At 38.0% G+C, this 22184-nt stretch overlaps 1 protein-coding gene across 1 annotated transcript in view; it reads left to right on the forward strand.

Moving 5' to 3' along the window:
• PRIM2 (DNA primase subunit 2) overlaps window positions 1-22184 on the forward strand; it is a 130985-nt gene that overhangs the window by 55086 nt on the left and 53715 nt on the right. The window contains exons 8-10 of the mRNA XM_054063146.1: window positions 10522-10589; window positions 16553-16625; window positions 17710-17895. Of these exons, the coding sequence (XP_053919121.1) occupies window positions 10522-10589; window positions 16553-16625; window positions 17710-17895 (327 nt within the window). The remainder of the gene's footprint in view (window positions 1-10521; window positions 10590-16552; window positions 16626-17709; window positions 17896-22184) is intronic.

Below are 22184 nucleotides of genomic sequence, written 5' to 3' on the forward strand. Positions count from 1 at the left end.
TTATTCATTTTTAATTTCTTCCATACGTTTGTTGGTGTAATCCAAATGCTTTCTGTATTAAATTATATTGGCCTATTGCAAGAAGAACTTGGTAACGTTGAAAACATTTTTACTTAAATAGATTTGTTAGTTTTGAAAAATGAAAAATGTTATCTCCTGTCAAGTAATTCACGTGGAATAAATATAATATGAATTGTTTGCTTTAGTTTTCATGGAGCTTATTTCAGTGTAAGTGCCACTGAAATAACTTTTAATAGCTGAAAAAGCCTTGGCAAAAATTGCTTATTAATTTTGTACAACGCTTGAGATATGTAACATGTTGTGAAAGGTTAAAACCCGACTTTTTTTCAGAAGAAAATTGATCAGAGCTAAAATGTCAACTGTCTAGGTACAGCAGCGTACCGGCATGCAAACACTGCTCTCTTATTTCAGGTTCCCCAGCTGCATAGCATTTGCATTGTGACATTTTGTTATAACATTAGCAAGATAGCTGATGTTTCAAAATCAATTGGGTTTTGTTGGTTTGAGGCAGCCTGCAACTTCGTTAGATATTGGAAGTGTTTCTCTGAAATGTAATTAAATTGACTTCTTGGGTTCTGGGAATATCTGCGTCTCATGACTTCTTAGTGGTGGCTGCAAAATCGTACAGTTTTGAAGACAATGTAAGGTTATCATTCTGAAATATCTTAAAAATGGCAAAAGAAAGAAATACTAAGACTTTCTCAGAAGTACAAAACTTTGCTAGACATTGTGTTTTAAATGTAATTTAAGGCACTTATTTTGGTGCCTGGTGCATTAAACCCCATGATAGAAATACAGGCTGCCTTACTGGAGACTTCTTATCCCGTAATACTGCTTTTTGGGGAGCTCCTATCTAAAATTCAGATTTTGTTGAGAACAAAGTTGTTGTAAAGTTTAGAATTCCTAGTCAGAGAAATGTGTTATGAAGCCTTTTGTGAATATTACTTCCCCCGTTTAAGCTGTTTTTTGGCATAAAAGGTATTTTGAAACTGGTGTTTGTCTCTGGGGGCAGTCAGATTGCAGTGCAGTAAAAATTTTAACTTGAGTGATTTATGTTTGAAATAAGATGTCAATATATATAGTAGAGTCTCTCTTCTAAAATAAAAGCATGAGCTTGATTATGTGCATTGAGGAACGCTTGCAGTTGGACTCAGGGTAAGGGGAAACTGAGACTGAAATGCCTATTATTTACTGTAGTTATGCTGGGTATGTGCATGGTTCACGATGATCCTAAACATTATAAATATGTGAAGAGTACTTTAATGCGTGTAGTGTATCTATAATAATATAGGGAATAATTATGACGTGGAAACTCTTGATTTTAACCTGCTCTTTATCTTAAAATAAGGTTGGGGAGAGGAAAGCCTCCCAAATGCTTTTGTATCATCTCTTGGAGATTATTTTTTCTCTAGATCAAGCAGAGGCTCCAGAAGGACAGCTAATCTGGGTAGACTAGGGATAAGGAGAAAAATCCTGAATTAAGGCAAAAAACTTTGAGAGAAAACATCTTACTGCCCTCTCTCATTTTTCAGATATCCCTGGTGAGGAGGGAAAGGTGGGATCTGCATTTCCAGCTCTCAGATGTGTCACGGCTGCTGTGCTGGCAATAACAAAATGTGTGTGTCTGGTTTTGTTTACATGAAAGCTGAGACTCCAAGAATGGTTACATCTGAAAAACAATTTAGAACAAATCAAACTAATCTTTGCAGAAAGCTTTTCTAGTGTTAAGGAGTTACTTAATGTGTAAATGGTAGACACATATCTATAGACGTAGCCTCTGTTTCAAAAATTCAGGAGAAAGTTGTGTGTAGGTGAAGTAGTATTGGATTGCCAAATTTAAAAAATAGTTTCATTTCATTGCACAAAGAATAATTCCTTAATGGCATACAGTTATTTTTGGTGTGTTACTGCTGCAGTTACTACTCCAGCGTTATATTCTACTCATATATTTGTTGCTGTTTATCTTTTACCTTGTCTCCCTCTTGCACTTCACTGTTCTGCAGACTTGTAATCAGTTGGATGACACATTTAACAGGAACAAATAGAGGTGTAAGAAGGAAGACTTTCTGTTTCTAATAATTATGATTTTTAATCGTTATCTAAGAATTGAATAGTTTGAGGAGTAATGCAGTTAATAGCATGTCTGTTTTCTGCCAAAGCTTGTTTTGTTAGATAAATGCATTCTAAGTTCTTGAAAACAGGCTTATTATTTAGTCTTTGGTGAAGATGAATTGTTCATATCAAGACACTTAACAACAGATTTGAAGAATTCCAGGAAAAGCTGCAGTTTGCGTAGGTACCATGTATGAAAGGAGTTTCTCCTTCCTTTGTCTTACTGGTCACCAGTTCAGATCCTGCTTTAGCTCAAATCAAAGCTAAGCTTGTTTCTGACTGGTCACAGTAATATTCCTGCAAATAGTCACTGTTTTATTAAAGCTTTCGGCAGAATGAGCGTTAGCACCTTTGATGGTTAAAATTAGGGTAATCTGAATGTGACCTTGCATGATGGCATAGTGTCACCTTGGGAGAAGTCCAGAGGAATCTATAGCCATAGAACCGTGCCTGTCTGGTTTTGTCTTGTTTGTGTATTCATTTTCTCCTTTCATTTTCTCACTTGTTAACACTGATTAAACTATGGTATAATTGCTTTTGCCTGCACAAAGTTGTCAAGTTTGTGTTAGCATCAAGGTTTCCACTTCATTTTGTTTTGAAGATCTCAGGAGAAATACAGTGGAGGTGTAAGTTATTGGTATATTTAAGCCTGTTGGATAATAGTTGTTTGGTTTAGTTTTAAATGTCCTTTGCAGACTGTTTAGAAATAGACCACAAGTCTAATATCTTTTTCCCTGTCTGCTCTAACCTTAGTCTGAAATCTTTCTTGTATAACGCTGGCAATAAGTGTGTAATACTGAATTTCGTAACTAAACAAAACCAGTTCTAGCAAAGAATGTAAACCTTTATAACTTTGTTTCCAGTTTCGACAACAGAGAAGGTCATTGGAACCCTTTTGTCTAATAACTAATGCTTTTCTGAATGATGGTCTATGTTTTGCATCCTCTTCAGAGCAGACAAGAAAGAATTATCTAAGTAAATGTTTCAGGGAAGTGGGGGGTAAGTTTTGGTTTTAAGGATTTTAAGATGAGCCAACAAAAAGCAGAGGTCACAATTAAGACATTTTAACAAGAAAGGCACATTCTGTGAAGCAGCATATTAGAAAACAAATGAAACAGAAAACGTGTAAGTTAGGGCTTATTGCTTAAGCAACGAGACACAAATAGATTCTGTCTTTTAACTGTTAAACTGACTGTTATAATTTAATAACAGAACTAAGGTTTTTTTCTCCTTTAAATCCATTCAGCGTTTTAGTGATGGAAACACATATTCACTCTGAATATGTCAAATGGCTAACGTGGCATAGACAATGTTTCTTGCCTCTCTTCATAAAAATATTTGTTAAATTGTGTTAAAGGAGTAAAGAACCATCTAAAGTTTTCACCTAGAAGGCTGAAATTGAAGTTGCATTCGTACTGGGTTTGTTTTTCTTTATGCTGTCTCCTTTCATATTGCAGTGACTGGGAAACAGAGATGCAGGAAAGGGTTGGCTGTAATGCTAAAGGCAGTGAAGTGCATCATAGGAGCAAACAGTTGTTTTTGGGAGAACTGAAGAGTACAGAATACAGGAGAAGAATACAGTAATCCATGGTTTATTTGCTTACTAAATAATTCCTCTCTATACTTAACCTTTTACCTACCTAAACCTTCATTTTTCCATTTATCCATCCATACATTTTATGGGAAGATGTAAGAGCCTTCATGGTGTAAATTTAATCCTTATAAAAATTTTGTCTATAAACCGTGGTATAAGATGCAAAACACGAAGGGTTTTATTTCCCTTCTAATACTGTTATTTCTAATTTCTGTGTTCTTATTACTTTCTAAAATTTGCTTGCTAGTTATCTAATTAAATCTAACAAAAGCTTAACAACTTTCATTTTGATGCAGCATAGAATCACTACTGTTAAATTTGCTGTAGGTGCTTTTTCACTAAAACATTAATCATTTGAAAAGACCTCTGAGATCAAGTCCAGCTGTCAACCAAACATCACCATGACTGCTAAACCATGTCCAAAGTGTCCTGAAGGACTGGGGAGAGGTTCAGGGAGGACAAAAATAAGAAAACTCATGGATTGTGGTAAAGACAGTCTATTAGGCAAAGTGGGGAAAAAGCTTAAAAAAGAACCCAACAAGTGATGCTCACCACCAGCTGAGTGATAACCAGAGAGGCCCTGAGCAATGACTACTTTTGAAAAACTGCCCCTCAGTTTTATCGCTGAGCATGATTTTACATGGTCACAGGTGGTGGTAGCCCTCTGCAGATGGAAAAGGGAAATGTTTTTCTTCTGTTCAGTGGTTTCCAGTGTTTTTGTTAAAGTTTTCTCTAGTTTTTATGGCTGCCTTCATCAATCCCTATTTTAACCTTATTTAATCTTTGCATTTGGATTAGAACCGCACCTCGAGTACTGTGTTCAGTTCTGGACCCCTCACCACAAGAAGGATGTTGAAGTTCTGGAGTGTGTCCAGAGAAGAGCAACAAAGCTGGTGAAGGGGCTGGAGAACAAGTCTTATGAGGAGCGGCTGAGAGAGCTGGGGTTGTTTAGCCTGGAAAAGAGGAGGCTGAGGGGAGACCTCATTGCTCTCTACAACTACCTGAAAGGAGGTTGTGGAGAGGAGGGAGCTGGCCTCTTCTCCCAAGTGACAGGGGACAGGACAAGGGGGAATCGCCTGAAGCTCCGTCAGGGGAGGTTCAGGTTGGATATCAGAAAAAAATTCTTCACGGAAAGAGTCATTGGGCACTGGCAGAGGCTGCCCAGGGAGGTGGTCGAGTCACCTTCCCTGGAGGTGTTTAAGGAACGGGTGGATGAAGTGCTTAGGGACATGGTTTAGGGAGTGTTAGGAATGGTTGGACTCAATGATCCAATGGGTCCTTTCCAACCTTGTGGTTCTGTGATTCTGTGTGAACCTTCCTTTTACACCCTCTGTTACTGATGTAGCTATCGTAACGGAAATAAACAGAGCAGGAAACTCTTTCCATCTGTGCCGCAGAAAGCTCCAAACCTATGCCTGGTCTTATCCCAGACCTTGTTACACTGAGAAGTGCAGCACATGTGGAGGTGATGTTTGTTTTGGAATTGCCAGTGGAATTGCTAAATAATTTAGGTAGCCCTTTAGAGAAAGGCCTGTATTTCTGAGAACTGCTGAGTGCCTGATGGGAATCCTGGGCTCACCTTTAAAAGGACCATGTATTTCAGAGAGATGTTTAGCACTTGATAGAGCAATCCTCTGTTCAAAGCCTCTGCGAGCCTCTTTTAATTAAAATTTTGTTATAAAGCTTGGAGTTACAAAAGAATAATTTGTTGTGTAAAAAAAACAAGTTAACTTTTGAGGGACTGAGCATTCTTTGTGATACCCCGTGCTTAGACATACTCACAGTGTCACCCTCCCTTTTAAATGAGACCCATATAATGTAATCCTACCTGTCTGGGTTTTAAAAGAACTAAGGGGTCAAAAGCACAGTGAGCTTGCTTATGCAGTGTTTGTTAAAATAGGAAAGAAATAACATGAGTGCCAGAAGAGGTGGTTCTAGAATATTAAAACAAAAAGTTGGGCTTGACAGATTATGTAGAGACGAATCACAAGCTGTGGACAGCATGCCTTCAGACATTCCTTGTTCTAGGAGTGCTTAGCAGTTGATAAGAAAATATCATTGATAGTAATTTACTTTATCTATTCTCTACTGCACCTTCCTTAAAGGAACAATTTTATTTTTCCTGGTAAATTGTAGAAAGAGCCTGGATTAATTCCGTAGCCTGCCTCAGCTCAAAGTAACCTTTGACACAAACCCCTCCTTTCTGTACTTTCCTCCTGAGCATTCCACGTTGTTTTTCTCAGTGGCATCCAACTTATAGTGATTTTTTTTATTTTTAATGTATTCGTGAAATGGTCTGATAGCATATTAAAATTTTCTTGTGCGATACAGCTAATTAGGACATCTCATTTAGAAAGTAAACCCTTTGTGAAAATAAAAATGCTCTTATCTTTTTGTGTGCAGAAAACCACTTTGAGAGCAAATAGCTCTTGCATGATAACCTCAAAATCAAGTAATTCATGTGCTTCTAAAAAACTGAGACAGGTTAATTGAGCTATGATAATCCTGTTCATAATTGCTGTGTAGAAGAATGTCATTACTTTCCTGATACCATGTAGAGCTGGTACTTAACTTCAGTCTTTGTGTCAAGTTAACTTTTCTCGAGATTTATAGTAAATCTTTGATAACTTGGACTTTCATGTGCTGATCTCATGTTTGGATGGAGAGAATTAAAACAGGACAATTCTTAGACATCAGCCTTTAAGTTGTCATCCTTTTACCTTCATTACTACTTGAAGCACCACTGCCAAATCTTAAATACATCTAATATTCATGTAGTTTTCCAATCATGATGTGCTTTCTGCATTGTCAAATAGTTACCTTCTTCATGCCGTACAAAAATGTCCTGTTTATTTGCCACAAATGTAGGTGGAGATGTCGTTTAAATTTTGTCAAAACTTTAGAAGGCTTGCTAGTGGAAATGGTGGTTACTTCTAGTATGTAAAGGTTCTGGTTTGATTTTTCCTTCCAGTACTTGTGCCTTTTTATTAACTGTTGGCAATCTAAAATGCAGCAAAGACAACTGGTGACTCTGGTACTAAAGCTAGTATGAAGTTGGGCTGAAGCTGTCCTCTTAGCATTCAGTTTATTCATCTCTTTTCCTCACGTTGTTAAGTATTCTTCTTCCTTACTCAATTTTAAATGCTGTGCGATACTGATAATGTGATGCTTGGTCTGACGTAATGATCTACATCACTCACTCCAGCTCTTACGACCTCAGCTCAGATTTGAGGTGTCGTCATGTTCTGTCTGTGGCTCACTCTGCCCTCTCTTCCGATCATCCAGACCTTAGGACTGGAAATACTTTAAGTCTACAGTATTTTATGTTCTTTGTAAATGAAACCGCTTTAGCATAATCGGAGTTTGCAGCTACGCACCTTTCTTGACAACATTTTGTTGTCTTTCCTGCATCTGAGATATGGAATAGCATGCTTTTCCTTTTTTTCTGGTGCAGTGATCTTTTTATTGAGTACCATACAGAGATGAAGGCAAGGCTGTGCTTGCAGGTATTTGTCTAAATTTCATTTCAGAATGATGGCAAAAAACACTGCAGAATCTCGGTTTGGATTCTTTAATTGGGTTTATCATTTCCTTTCAGAAAAGTACTGTTGAAAAAGGACAAAACGTTCTGAGCTGTTTAAAAATGCTGACATTAATTTACTACTACCTTTGTAAAAGCAAATTTTCTTTGTGGTGTGGCTCAGTTAGAAAAATACAGTTGTGAGGCAAGACTTTATACATCAAAATGTTATGTTTTCTTTTTATAATCCAGGAAAGTTAAAGGAAAACGTACTCTTTTAGTTCAATTATTGTGATGGGCTCTCCTTAACTGTATTGAGATCTCCACTGTGTATTTAAGGAAAACTGTCCTTAGCTTTAGATAGAAAAGAACCGTGTCATGAGAATCCCACATATTGCTGAAAATAAAAATCTAAACTAAGCTGACAGAGTATTTGTTGTAAGAGCTGAAAGGTGTATGATCTTATTTTCACAACAGCATATTCTGTAGAGAACTTGATCTTGTCCTTCTAGGTAACAATGGAGGAAAATGGGGATTCATTCTGCTCCTGAAATTTGCAGGTTCTGTAATTGTTGGTGAAACACAAAATAGTAAGAAGTAAAAATGAGGAAAAACACTGTTCATGTGGATTCTCCTATGACTTCAGGGGATTATGTTTTTTTCCCCTTTAATGATGGTTCTCAAAACAGCCAGTATAGGCCACTTCTTCCATATTTTTCCTTTGCAACATCAAAAAAAATCTGGGTTAAATGACAAGATCACTAGTTTTTGGTTCTACCTCAATTCCTACAAGTCTCCCAAATTAGTTATAAACGAATATTTCTGTTCATTGATAATGTTTACATAACATTGTAGTTTACTGTGTATATTTAACTGTCAATAATATCGATACTTTTGCAGGTTTGAATTTTTTCCTCCTTACACCATCGTCCAGTTTTACTTTCATAAACATCACCTGGTCATAAATGAGGAAAGGATTATTTTTCTTCTGATTAAATGTAATATTTAAAGTACTGTATAGAGAAAAATACTATATGCTTGTCTTATGTAAAAATATACTTAAGTATGTGAGTGTGTGCACAAATATTGCTTTCTGGATCAGTTAAGTTATTAATAGCAAGAGAAGCAGATGGTATTTCAGGTAGTTCAGGCTCTGTTCTTATTTTAGCCAAGTGGAATAACTTGGCCGGTATTTAGAGGGCTTCCAGGTTCTCTTCAGAGATAATTTCTGGTTCTCTGATTGTGTTTAAAACAAAATTAGAGGGTTACTTTATAGAGGACATGAATATAGAACAATACATGCACTGGCCTTTCATACTTAGTGGTATGAAAATGAGGTTTTTTTTTGTCAAAAGAAACTTCTGAATAATACAGAGCTTAATGAATTTTTAGCATCTCAGTCTAGCTCCATAAAATAAGGGAAATGCGGGCAATGCTTTAATCGTGAAGATACCGGTCTGTTTTTTAAAGAAGGATGAATGGATTGCTGAGACTGCCTGAGTTACCTTTATTGCAGCGGTCAGATCGGATGAGCACATTTGGGTTACCCAAGACTGAGAAGAGCTGTGTTTTAAAGCAGTGATTGCTTGCAGTCCAGGACTGGCTTAACAGCTGAAATGGCCCGTTCCTCCTTCCCTGCTCTCCTTGTGTTCGGCCGTTTCAAATTTCACTTGACAGACTAGCTGGTTTGAACCTCCTCACCGCTGGTGGTATCGCCAGTTGAGGTGTGAGTTTAAAATTTGGCCCCAGTCTAATTTCTACCTAACAGCGAAGGTGATGAAATGGATGCAGTGATTGGCTGATCTTTCAGGAGAATACGGAACTCCTCCATATTCTCATGGTCTGCCTGTGAGCCGGTGGGCTTTGGAATGGAGTTTCTTACAAATAGAATCATAGAATCATTAAGGTTGGAAAAGACCTCTAGGATTATGAAGTCCAACCGTCAGCGCAACACCACCATGACTACTAAACCATGTCCTGAAGTGCAACGTCTGCACATTTTTGAACACCTTCTGGAGTGGTGACTCCACCACTCCCTTGGGCAGCCTGTTCCAATGCTTCACCGCTCTTTCAGTAAAGAAATTTTTCCTAATATCCAATCTAAGCCTCTCATGGCGCAACCTGAGACCATTTCCTCTCATCCTATTGCTCGTCACTTGAGGGAAGAGACCAACACCCACCTCAGACCTCCTGTACCCAAACACTGGGTGCAGATTTATCTGGAGTATATTTATTTGTATGTTATAAACAGGATTTGCATTCTGCTTGTCAGCCCCACTTAGGGCTTCCCTTTACTTCTGTGTTAGAGCCCGCAAGGTGAAGCTACACTCTTAGAGCTAAAAGGGGGTTTATTAGTCTTTTTCTAATAAGATTTTTAAAGAGTATATAACACTGTATGCACACTATTTTAAATTGCCTGTAAAATACATAAGAACTCGATAGTGATTTACTCTCTGTGAAATACATTGACATTTTAAATTTGTATGAATGTAGTTTTTAAAATACAGCCTAACTCGACAGCAGTAGCATCATGAAATTCATACTATAGTAAATATTTTTTACTAGTTGTATGCCAGAAGTATCAGAACTGCTATGCTTCTAACTTTTATAGGTAGAGGTATACCCCTATATACTGATGTTATGCAGATTTAATTTTTTATTTTTCCAAATATTTTACTTATTACACCAATTACGTAGTGTTCTGTGATAGTGTGACATGTAGTTGTTGATTTATAAACTACTAGGTTTGGGGTTGTTTTGAGAAAAAGTTTAATGTTTTAACTAGCCACGCGGAACAGTTACAAAATTAAGTACGTATTTAGTTTAGCACAGTCAAATTACAGAATATGGTTTATGCCCATTTAGTGCTAAATACTATGAAAATTTTTCTATACAAATGTAAATTGTATATAATATGGCTTAATGGACTATTTTTACATGATCTGACTGCTAGAAAGTAATTTTAAGTAGACCATGACTTCTAGTTCAAATGTATTTGGAAAAAGTATGCCAATTTTGATCGTGCCTTACTTAATTCAAATAAGATTCTAAATTTAGAAAAATTATTTTTCACTGTTTGACTTTGTTACCTTATAAATGTTTCTGCTAACTTCAGATTCTGGAAGGTTATGTTTAGTTATTTTTAATAGGAGAGAGTATCCAATATTGTGTAAGGATCTAGCAACCCAGAGTGATTTGTTAAATTGTTCCTGCACTGTACTAACAATTCTTTTGAAACTAATGGTTTGTTAATAGAACTTTTGTTTTCTTTTAGCTGACTGCACGATCGCTGCCATCTATACAATCTGATGAGAGACTACAACCTCTACTTAATCATCTCAGGTAGCATAAACTGAAACTGCAAGTGTGTTCTTTCACACAGATAGAAATAATTGTGTTAGTAGAATGTCCTGATTTTAGCTACAGCTTTTTTCAGACACCTCATCTGTGCAATTGGCTTTGACTGGAAAAAAACCTCCGAAGTATCCTTTCAACTTCACAGAAGCTTTGTTAATGACATAAAATATAATTTACAGACCTGGTGTTGCTTCTAAGTAACAAGAAAATGTTTGTAGCTTTTATAAAACTTTTATAGTGCGGAGTTAAGCTTCTTTATGAACAAAAGAGATTAGAAATTACACTGCTCAGAGTATAGGCATTCCTTGTTGCAAATATTGTATGCTCTGTGATCGTTTTGGAAGATTTCTTTGTCACTGTCATTGACAAATGGAGCCTTATTTTATTCTTTTAATGGACCTAAGGATGGAGCTGAAAATGTGAACCATTAAGAGTGCTCTACACCACAGCCGGAATAGTCTGCCTCTCTCTTAGTAATGTACAGCAAATAGAAGCTTTCTGCTTTCTTTAGATGTGTTTGGGGACGAAGAGTAAGAAAAAATACTTTCCTGGTGTTCTTCGGGTTAAGCATAGATGTGGTCTTTTTCTTATAGATTTGATTGCTTTTTACCACTTTAAATTGTTTGGGAGAGCTTTCTTACTGTGGTGGTGTGCTGGAAGACAAAGGCCATACAATTAGAAGGAGATCTGGCTTAAAATCATTAATGTAGGTTGGAGTGAACCTCTGGAGATTATATAATCTAGCCCCAGCTCAATGCAGATTTGGTTAGATTAGGTTGCTCAGGCACTTTTTCAGTTGAATTTTTGCTATCTCTGAGGGTAAAAATCTACTTTAATATTGAATATCAGTAATGAAAGCTTTGAAGACGTACAGCTTTGTATTAAGATCACTGGAAGCTGCTCTAAGGTCTCCCTGTAGCCTTTTCTCCTGAAATGGTGTTAGATGAATTGGATATGGAAGTGGTGAAGCTCCACCACGATAGCACTGCACTTGAAATTAGGATGCAGAGCCTTTTAGCTTGTCCTGCCCCTCTCCGGTATAAACCCCCTCATCCTATCAGTACAAGCCTTTGTGAACAGTCCCTCTCCAGCTTTCTTGTAGCCCCTTTCAGGTACTGGAAGGTCACTATAAGACCTCCTTGGAGCTTTCTCTTCTCCAGGCTGAACAACCCCAACTCTCTCAGCCTGTCATCACAAGAGGAAGGTCTCACAAGAGAGGAATAGAGGGGCAGAATCCCCTCCCTCGCCCTGCCAGCCACACTTCTTTGATGCAGCCTTGGACGCTGTTGTCTTCTGGGCTGTGAGCGCACATTGCTGTCTCACGTCGAGCTTCTCATCAACCAGTACCCCCAGCTCCTTCTCTGCAGGGCAGCTCTCAGTCATCCCCCATCCTGTAATGAAATAGGGGATTTTTGCTTCATCTTGCTCATAAGAAAGGGGAATATTAGTTGTAGGCTTTTCTTTACCTTCATTTTGTGAATTCTTACAGCACTATTTTTTTTTTGACTTATGTCAATATAAGCTTTATCAGGGGAACAAAAGCTTGTATAGAGATGTGTGAAAAGAGCATACAATTGAAGGTTACAGAGCATTGTTTGGTTCTTAATGCCCCACACATTTTTTGGCAGCTCTTCACATCTACTTGTGACTTTTAAATTAGCTAGTCCTCAGAAAAGGTCATTTTGCTGTGGATTATGTCTGCATAGCTACTTTAATCCATGCCTATTTTTTTAAATGGACATAACATGCATTTTGTAATTGGACTGTTCTGGACTAAATATTTTATCTGTGACTTAAGTCCTCTTTTTGTCCGATCCTGTTTCATTGGTGTTTTCTAATATTAATTGTACTAGACCAAAAAAGAAAAACATTTTTAGTTAAAATGTTAAAATATTTGATGCAGGATTGTGCTTAGGGATTTTACCTGCTCACAATAGACTACAAGGAGTTCTAAATTGCTAAAAATTTAGCAATTTAATAGAAATGGAAACTTTATGTCTGTATTTATTAGAAGAACACTACTGCAATTCCTGCATTCGGAGGAGTTTATATGGGCTTTATGATGAAATTGCAGAGTTGTAGCACTCCACTGTTTAAAATCTTCAGCAGAAATAATTTCAAAGGTAGACAAAGCCTGTCATATGTAATCCCAAACTGCTGTAGGACTGTGCCTGTACATGAATTAGAAGGAGAAGCTGAGCTGACTTTATTTAGTCTGGTGAAGAGGATGCTTAGGGATGATCAAATAGCAGCCTACAACTGTTTGAAGGACAAATATCACAGCATTGGAATTCTTGGTGCCGGGGGATGTAACATGACAGTGATCACGTACAGCAGCTCAGGAGGTTTAGATCGGATATTAGGAAACATGTCTGTGCTCAAGTGATAGTGCAGCAGCTTGCCCAGAGAGGGGTAGTCTTGGTTTGTGGAGATTTTCAGTATTCAACAAGAAAAAGCCATGGCTCACTTGACTATAGTGTCTCTCTTTAAGTGGGACCCTGCCATTTCTTCTTCTCTTTGTGCATTGCACCTCTGCCCTTGGCCTCAACAGAGTTTTCTGTCCTTGCAGTAAAGTTTTCTACCAAGTCCACACATAATGATAGGCAAGATTCAGAGAGTATGTCCTCCTTTTAGCAGTAACTTCTGAAGTCTTCTTTTGTTCACTTATTGTATAGGAAGACATTTGTGTCTTCTCTACAGATGCTAGGAAGAGGTGGTTTTCGTTAGCTTAGCAATTATTCTCAGTATTGGTATGATTTTAATAAGTCATGTGGAATACAAGCAGATGATCTAAAGCAATTATGGTAGACCAGCCTAAGGAGTTACCAGCATTCATCCTGTGATAACCACTGACTGAGTGGTCGTTTTCCTAATTGGTAAAGTTGCCTAATATTTTTGGGACTGTGTTTTTTGGTTTTTTTTGTAGTTTGCCTAAATAAATTGATGCAGATCTGGTTCTACAAGGAAAATTAGATGCTTCTTTAGTAGAATCAGTCATAACAGACATACACAGCTCAAATACCTTTAATTATTTATTCATTGTTGTGTAATGAAAAAAAAATCTATTAAGTACAGTAAGCTTATCCAATGCTCTAGTGTGTGCCAGAAATAAGACTAAAGAACAAATGGATGCATGTATAATTAAACAAACTATTTAGTATATAAACAAACTCTTACCTATATGCTTTTCATGCTTCATGGTATTGAAATGCCACAAAGTAATCTGTAGGACCTTGTATCATCATTTAGCTAAATTCCTTTTTTATGGAGTTAACCTCTATATACCTTCAAAAGATTGAAGAAGTTGTCTTTGTTAATTGCAAAATCCCTCTCGCACAAAGAACTTTGTTCTCACCCAGACCTTGCAACCTGAATTTTGGACCAATACACTGTATCCCAAGCCTCTGTTTGCTTTATTGCCTGCTGTACTGTCAGCTCTTGAGTTTGCTTGGGTTCTGCTGTAAGAATCTTAGAATGGTTTGGTTTAGAAGGCACCTCAAAGCCCATCCAGTTCCACCCTCCCTGCAAAGGGCAGGGACACCTCCCACTGACCAGGCTGCATCCAGCCTGGCCTTGAACACCTCCAGGGAGAGGACTTCTGCAACTTCCCTGGGCAATCTGTGCCAGTGCCTCATCACCCTCATTGTGAAGGATTTCTTCCTAATGCCTGGTCTAAATCTTCTCCCTTCCAATTTAAAGCCATTCCCCCTTGTCCTATCACTCCAGACCCTTGTAAAATGTCCCTTCCCAGCTTTCCTATAGCCCCTTCAGGTACTGGAAGCTGCTCTAAGGTCTCCCCGTAGCCTTTTCTCCAGGCTGAACAACCCCAACTCTCTCAGCCTGTCCTTGTATGGGAGGTGCTCCAGCCCTCGGATCATCTTTGTGGCCTCCTCTGGACCTGTTCCATCACCTTCTTACATTGAGGATTCCAGAACTGGACACAGGGCTCCAAGTGAGGTCTCACGAGAGTGGAGTAAAGTGGCAGAATCACCTCTCTTGACCTGTATGCGTTTTGCTTGACTTATTCTGCAGCCATGAATGTATTCTCCTTCAAGTAGTCTACGTAGTCTATGTATTTCACATTAAAAGCAGGGCACTCGATGCTTGTATTTGATTTGAAATTACTTTGATGACGTCTACGTGCCTGTCTCTGCTGTAGTATAGGATTACGTGAACTTAGCTCAGTTATCAGAAGTAGATTTATTGCTCCATGAATGAAAGATGAAGCAGCACATGAGAAGTCTTGTGCTATTCTGGCTAGACAACCAGTGTGAGGAGTGAACATGGTTGTATGTCAGCACTGCCTTAAAAGCCATACCCGCTTTTTACTGGTAAACTTGAGTAGTTTTTGAGATTTTACTTTTCCCCCGTGGTAGATATTCATAGTGATTTATCACTTTGTTTTTAAATGCCATGCGAATAGTAAAGTAGAAGAGGTTATTGATAAGAAAGCAAAAGCGAACCCTGCCTTCACGAAGAGCAAGGCAAAGGATCATGGAACTGTAGGCTGCTCAGCCTTTCCTCAGTCTCAGGCATATAAAAGACAAGAAGGCTCAATAGATGGTGGAGAGGAAAGCAGTGGATGTTGTTTATCTTGACTTTAACAAGGTTTTTGACATTGTTTTTTGTAATATCCTCATTGACAGCTGCTGAGGTGTGGGCCAGGTAAGGGGATAGCGAGGTGGACTGAAAACTGACTGAAGTGCTGTCCTCAAAGGTTTGTGATCAGAGACATTAAGACTAGTGGGAGGCCAATCACTAGTGGAGTGCTGCAGGGATCCATACTGGGTTATACGATGTTTAGCTGCTTCTTTAGTGTCCGAGGTGAAGTGGCAGAGTGGGCACTCGGCAAGTCTGAGGTGATACGAAACTGGGAGCACTGTTTTACTCCAGATGAGCGTGCTGCCTTTCAGCTGGAACTTGGGCAGGCTGGAGAAATGGGCTAACAGGAACCCTGTGGAGTTCAACAAAGGGAAATGCCAAGCCCTGCATCTGAGGAGGAATGACCCCACATACCAGTACAGGCTAAGTGCTGAATGGATGTGAAACAGGGAGTTGCAGAAGAAGACCTTGGGGTCCTGGTGGACAACAAGCCACAGGTGTAGCCTTGAAGCAAAGAAAGCTACCAGCCTCCTGGGCAGCATCAGGAAGAGCTCTCCCAGCAGGCTGAGGGAAGTGATCCTTCCTCTCTACTCAGTACTGGGGAGGCCACATCTGGAGAGCTGTGTCCGATCCTGGGTTCCCCAGTATATATGGGGAGAGGCTGAGAGAGCTGAGATTGTTTAACACCAGGGAAGACAAATTTCAGGACAGAGTGTTTGTGTGAATCTTATCGGCGCGTATAAATAGGTGATAAGGGGGAATAATGAAGATAAGAGCACAACTGTTCTTGGTGGTATCCAGTGATATGCCAGGAGGTAATGGGCACAAACTAAGGTACAGGAACTTCCACTTAAACATGAGAAAACACTTTTTTCCTGAGATGGTGGTCAAACATTGGGACAGGTTACTCAGCAGGTTATCGAGTCTGTCCTCAGAGGTGCTCAAGCCCCAGCTTGAGGAGATGGTAAGCAACCTGCTATAGTTAACACTGTTTTGAGCAGGGAGGTTGGACTAAATGATCTTCAGAGGCCTCTCTCAACCTCAACAGCAGTGAGATCCTGTGATCTGAATTCTGAAAGACCTCTCACCACGCCTTTCCAATAAAAGGAAGGAGGATTTCTTTACTGTGTTGACTCACATGTTGGTTTTATAAATCTTAGTTACTTGCATAACGGTCAAATATGATTTTCTTGATTTTGCCAAATATAAAATATTTGCCGACCTTGATTGGTTATTATTTCCTTTCTAGATTTCTAAGCTTATAAAAACTGCTTATATAAAAATTTCTAAACTTATATTAAAAAAAAGTTTCAAATGTTGCTGTACCTGTTTGCTTTGTTTTTCAGCCATTCTTACGTTGGCCCAGATTACAGTGTGCAAAAGAACACTGGAAAAATTTCCCTAGAACAGATCGATGCTGTAAGTCCTCTGTATTGAGTTATAACTTTTTAAATTCCAGAACTTCATCTACAGTCAACATATAAAGCCTTTACCTTTTTGTATTCATATTTGCTTTGTAACTATTGAGAACTACTTGAATGAAATAGTGACAAAGTTTAAAATGGTGAAGAATTAACTGAAAATGCATCTAACCAGGATTTAAACTGGAGCTATAATGAATTGCTTAATTTATAGCTTAATTTTATGTACTTCCACAAATACTTAACATGACGATAAACAGAGTTTAACAAAATTTTCTTATTTAATAATTTTGCAACCTGTGTTTAGTTTATGATTACTGTGTTGCAATATTAGTCTTTTCAATGCTCTTTATTTGACTTTTCACTTACAGAAGTGTTTTTCAAAACAAGGAAATAAATAAAATGGATTGTAAACTCACATCATTGGTGCCGAGAAAATTAAAAACACGTTACAACTCCTTTATCTGAACTTGAGGAATTGTTTGTATTTTCTGTGTCCATTTTAACCATGACAGTGGTCTTTGGTAGTCAGTTCCATGGCATAACTCAGATGTTAAAAATAAGAAGCCCAAGTAAATGTGAATCTTACATTTTTTTTCTCTCTGAGGTCTTGCTTTATAAGAAATAGTAGTCTTCAGGGAAAAAACCTGCAGATTAGTTGCTATGGATTCTACTCCTGCTTGTAGTTTTTTGAAGATGGTTAGAAACCCTTATCCCTTCCCCCAACCCTCCAAAACTCTAACAGAGGTCACTTTGCTGTTCCAGAAGCTAAAATAAGGAAGAAGCGAGAAACATTGTAATGGAACTGTGGATATATTTTTCCTGACAGCAATTAAACCTGTGTTACTGGAGATAGTCTGCTACTGCCACCTGTATTACTCTGTCCTTTGAATTTTGTTCTTGAGATGATTATTGGATTTGATGGCTTACGGACACACTTGTGTTATTATCAGTCCAAAAATGCTCTGCATACGCATATCTTTTCTTCCAGCCATTGACATTTTCAAATAGGGCTAATTAATAGTCACAATAAGTGTATAACCTACAAATTAAATGATCCGTATGCCTTTTTTTCTTGACAGCTTTCTGTGAAGTCATTCCCTATTTGCATGCGGCAGTTGCACAAAGCCCTACGTGATAACCATCATCTCCGTCATGGAGGCCGTATGCAGTATGGGCTGTTCTTAAAAGGCATTGGCTTGACTCTGGAACAGGCACTAGAATTTTGGAAGAAAGAGTTTATCAGAGGAAAAGTGGACGCAGAAAAGGTAATACAACAAGTGAAAAATATTTATATATGTGAATGTGAGGATGTAGTTAATGTGTACGTTGTGCTATATGTTTTGATAGTTGCTTATTAAATATAGTTGAGCGAAAGGCACAGTAGTGCCTTTTAAAGTGGGTTCTTTTCTCTCTTTGCTTATAATTTTATTAATTTTGTGGGTCACTCTTCTGAAGCATGGGGAAAAAAGGCGAGCCACAAAGAGGCTTTTTATATATGTGGGCTGCAAAAATCTTCCTTTGCCACTAAATCACTAGGAAACCAATGTCCTTTATGAAATACAGGTACCATGTCACTTAATTAATTCACTAAGCAGGCAAATGACTACAAGTAGTACTATCTGAAAGGCAAGGTTACCCTTTTTTGTTGGTTAATTAAAAAAATACATTAATTGGACAGCTGTGTGTGGAGTGAGCTTGCCTTAGCAAATTTACAGCCTAAGAATAAAAGAAGAAACTGAAGGTCAATGAAGACAGAAGAATATGTTCAAGGAAATAGTGAGAAAATGCTGTTTAGTGCAATAGGCAGTGTTCTTGATAAATTAATCATTGAGTTGACCCCTGCTAATATTTTGAGACTATTGTGAGGAAAGCGTAACGTATGTTTGCTGTCTCTTTTAAGAGCATGAATACACTCATTTTTGGATGTTTGTGACTTGCTCCTTACCTTGAACAGCCTAAGTAGAATCAAGCAGGCTTCCTCTCTCATCCATCTCTGCCCGACTTGTGGTGTGTGCTAGAGCAGAAGTTTCAGACTGTCGGTTTTGTTTGGACTGTGATACTTCGCATCTAATATCCTGAGATCTCAGCTTTCCAGAGTACTTTGAAGTGTTTTGGTAGACGTTCTTTTGCTGGCTTAAATTCTCTGGGACATGGCTATTTGTACAAAATATGGATGGGGCAAACAGTAGTGCTAGCTACAATGAATTATGGTGTGAATGTCTTTTTTCAAATCCCGGAAGATAGACCAACTGATCTGTGGATTTTTTGGGAAGGGGAAAGAGATTTGAAGGTATAGTTTGAATGAGTACCTAAACTTCTATAAATCTGTCTCCTTAAATGGGATATGATTTAAGGAGAGGTATGTCTTTTGTTAAAAAAGAAAACCAAAATGTCTTCCCTTACAAAGGTTTTAAGAAAGGGTTTGAGTAGAGGCGATAACTTAAATTTTGCAGTTGAATGCCAATTAGTTACTAGCTGAATTCAGGAAAATACAGACTTCTAAGTTGCAATTTCCTGTGCTTGACGGAAGTTGAAAGAATGAAAACAAGCCATCAGCAATAATAACGATGTAAATACATAACTTTATTATTTCTGTTTTAAAAAATATCATGTGAACAGATCTGTTTTCACCAACTTGTGCTCGGGGTATGCACATGTATGAAGACATGCATGCACCTTGGATCCTGTTTTCAGTCAAGGGTTATGACTTTCTACTCTAGCATCTCTCTTGATAGGCCATAGAATTAAACAAAATTTTTATGATGCTGTGTTTAGCTTTGAATATTAGAAAGCATATTGTGAATGAAGCAAGGGGTTGTAGTTACTGCATTTTTCGCAACCAGACTGCTATTTCTCTGTAATTTTCCTTCTTCAAGTTCTAGATAACCAACTTCAGACTAGGGTAAAAAAAATCTGTTCACACCTGTAACTGAAGTCTGTGGCCTGTGGTTCTTCACAGTAAAATGTCAGGTAATGCTTAATGTCCAAAAATGTCAAGATTAATACAGTTCTTATTGGTACTTTCTTCTTTTGGCATTTTTTTTTTCCGGACACTCATGCCACATTCCTTTCCTGTCGAATGTAGGTAATTATACTGTTCTGTCTTACCAGAGCGTTGTGAAGATACGTGCATGATACTTGCTAAAGACTGAGGTTAATTATTCATTACTGACCAGTGTATTGCAAAGAGGGAGCATTCAATTTGCTGCAAATGGTTGTGATTTCAAAACTCTGTGTTCACATTCATCTTCTGTAGCTGGAACATTTACGCCAGTTCTCAATCCCAAGAATTTTTGGCACAAAACTTCAACTTTCAGCAGGAAGGAATTCACTTTGAACACATCAGTGTTGCACTGGAGTGCCTACCTCTAGGCTGAGCTTAGGCACAAGGAAATCTTAAGCTAAAAAGAATTCCTCTTGTGCTCTGAATCACTGGCGTGAACATACCCCAGTGCTCACTGATAGAAACACTGTAGTAAAGTTTGTAAGAAACAATATTTTACCTTTTACCTTTAGAAAGGAGTCTGTAAAGCTTATTGTAAATGAAGCATATGTAAATAAATGCGTTCAATGCAAAAAAAAAATCAAGTAATATCTACAAAGAAAGCACTGAAACTAGTAGAGATGCTCTGTTGGGTGGGGGAATCATCATGACATGTTAACAACAGAGACTGAATACAGAGAGCAAAATAAAGCGTTTTATTCTTTAAGCACTGTAATTAAAATTACTCTGCAAAATGCTAGGCTGGGAGTGGCTAAATGATAAATTATTGATAAGATCAACCATCAGATGGTGGCAGACGTGTTTCTTCTGACTGAATGGTTATGCCAGTTGGCTTCATAACCTCAGCATTAGTTTGTGGCTGGTTTGTTTTTCTGTAAAATGTAGTCTTCCTCTAAACAGATATTAATTCCCATAGATTATTTCGTGTCCTGTTCTGTTGCTTAAAATATAACTCCCCTCCTTCATCCCCAAAAGGAGGGAGGTAACTCCAGTATGGTTTTAAAATACTTGAAACAAGAAAGGGATAAGATGAATCAAGACGAGTTAAATAATAGCAGTACAGTTGTAAAAATGCTCTGATAGTTGAAAGTAAAATCTTCTCATAGTGGAGATTGATACTTTGCTGTTACTGTTTTCAGATCTATTTGTATGATCAATCTGTGAATGTGAAACTGGAGACTAGAAAACTTACTTGGAATTTAGAACAAAGGATAGAATGAAAGCGGGATCAGTTTCCTTACGGCATTATATGGTTACTTCTTTAGATAATAGCCTGGAATCAAGGTCTTGGTATAGGTGGATGACTTTAAGGTAACTCATCACTTTCTGCTTTCCTTTGCTACGTGTGTACAAATTGTGGTGTGTGTTCCTGTTAGCAGTATTTGGTGCACAGAGGCACGAATACTCTCTTCTAGTACGCTGATTATTTAACACTTTTGAAAGTACTTCCTTTGATATTACAATTTGATAGTGCACTTATTTTTATTATTGTTGCATGTGCTACTGAAGTGCATTTGAAAATTGTGCAAGTTTGTTTGTTTTTATAAATAAATCTCCAAAAATTAAGCATTACTATAGTTACAGATTTATATTGATGAAAGAAAAGCTTTCTTGTCCTTATGATTTTTTACTAAGAGCGAGACATGGCTCCGTAGCTCCTGTGTTCAGGTTCTCTTTCCTGGGGAATGTGGTGGCATTCAAGGTAGTGAAGCCTCTTATTCTTCCTGACTTCATTTTCCAGGTCATCTTACTCCATTTTCATATGGCTTGTTGTTTTCTGTAGCAGTTGATCACAAGTGGCAATGAGCAGGTTCTTTTTCTAGTTGTCAGAGGTTCCTGTCTGAGGTATGACTCTTCATCCCTTCCTGCTAGTGAAGGTCCTCAAGACAGGTATTTTCTTGGAAGAAGAAAGAGGAAAGCTTAATCAGACTTACCAATCACATAAGGAAGAAAACTCTTCACAGTGAAGCTTTTGAGCTTCGGTTGATTAGTAATACATTCTAGATGCTTCTTCTACACATGATGATCATGCATGAAACTGAAGACAGGCAACTGCCAGCCATACAGTGTGTCAATATGCGAAGGCATGTGCACTGCTCTGTTAAGAAGTGACGAAGCTTTGGGATGGAGATACATCCCAGTGAGATAGTTCCAGTGATTTAGTTTTCCTGGCTCTTCCATTTATTTTCCAAAATGATCTTAGTAGGTCCTTGAATCTGGATTCAGAGGCTTTACCTTCATTGCAAACAGCTACTGGTGGATGTTTCTACCAGGGCCAACCAGAAATTCCATGAGGGGAAGCTTGGACTAGAGACCTCCTGAGGTCCTTTCCAGCCCGAATTATCCTGTGATTCTGCATACAGGTAGAAGTACATTTTGGTGAGGCCCGACCACTAGAGGGAGACAAGATCTTAAGGAATAAACGAAGATAACCTATAGATGTAAATTAGACGTGTTTATGTTATAATGCTTTGTAGATCTCTACAATTATATTATTAAAAGCACAGAGTATTTAAATGGAAATAAAACCAGACCCTTGATGATCCACAG

This window comes from Cuculus canorus, chromosome 3 (assembly GCF_017976375.1).
Source record: "Cuculus canorus isolate bCucCan1 chromosome 3, bCucCan1.pri, whole genome shotgun sequence".
In the NCBI taxonomy this organism is placed as follows: Eukaryota; Metazoa; Chordata; class Aves; order Cuculiformes; family Cuculidae; genus Cuculus; species Cuculus canorus.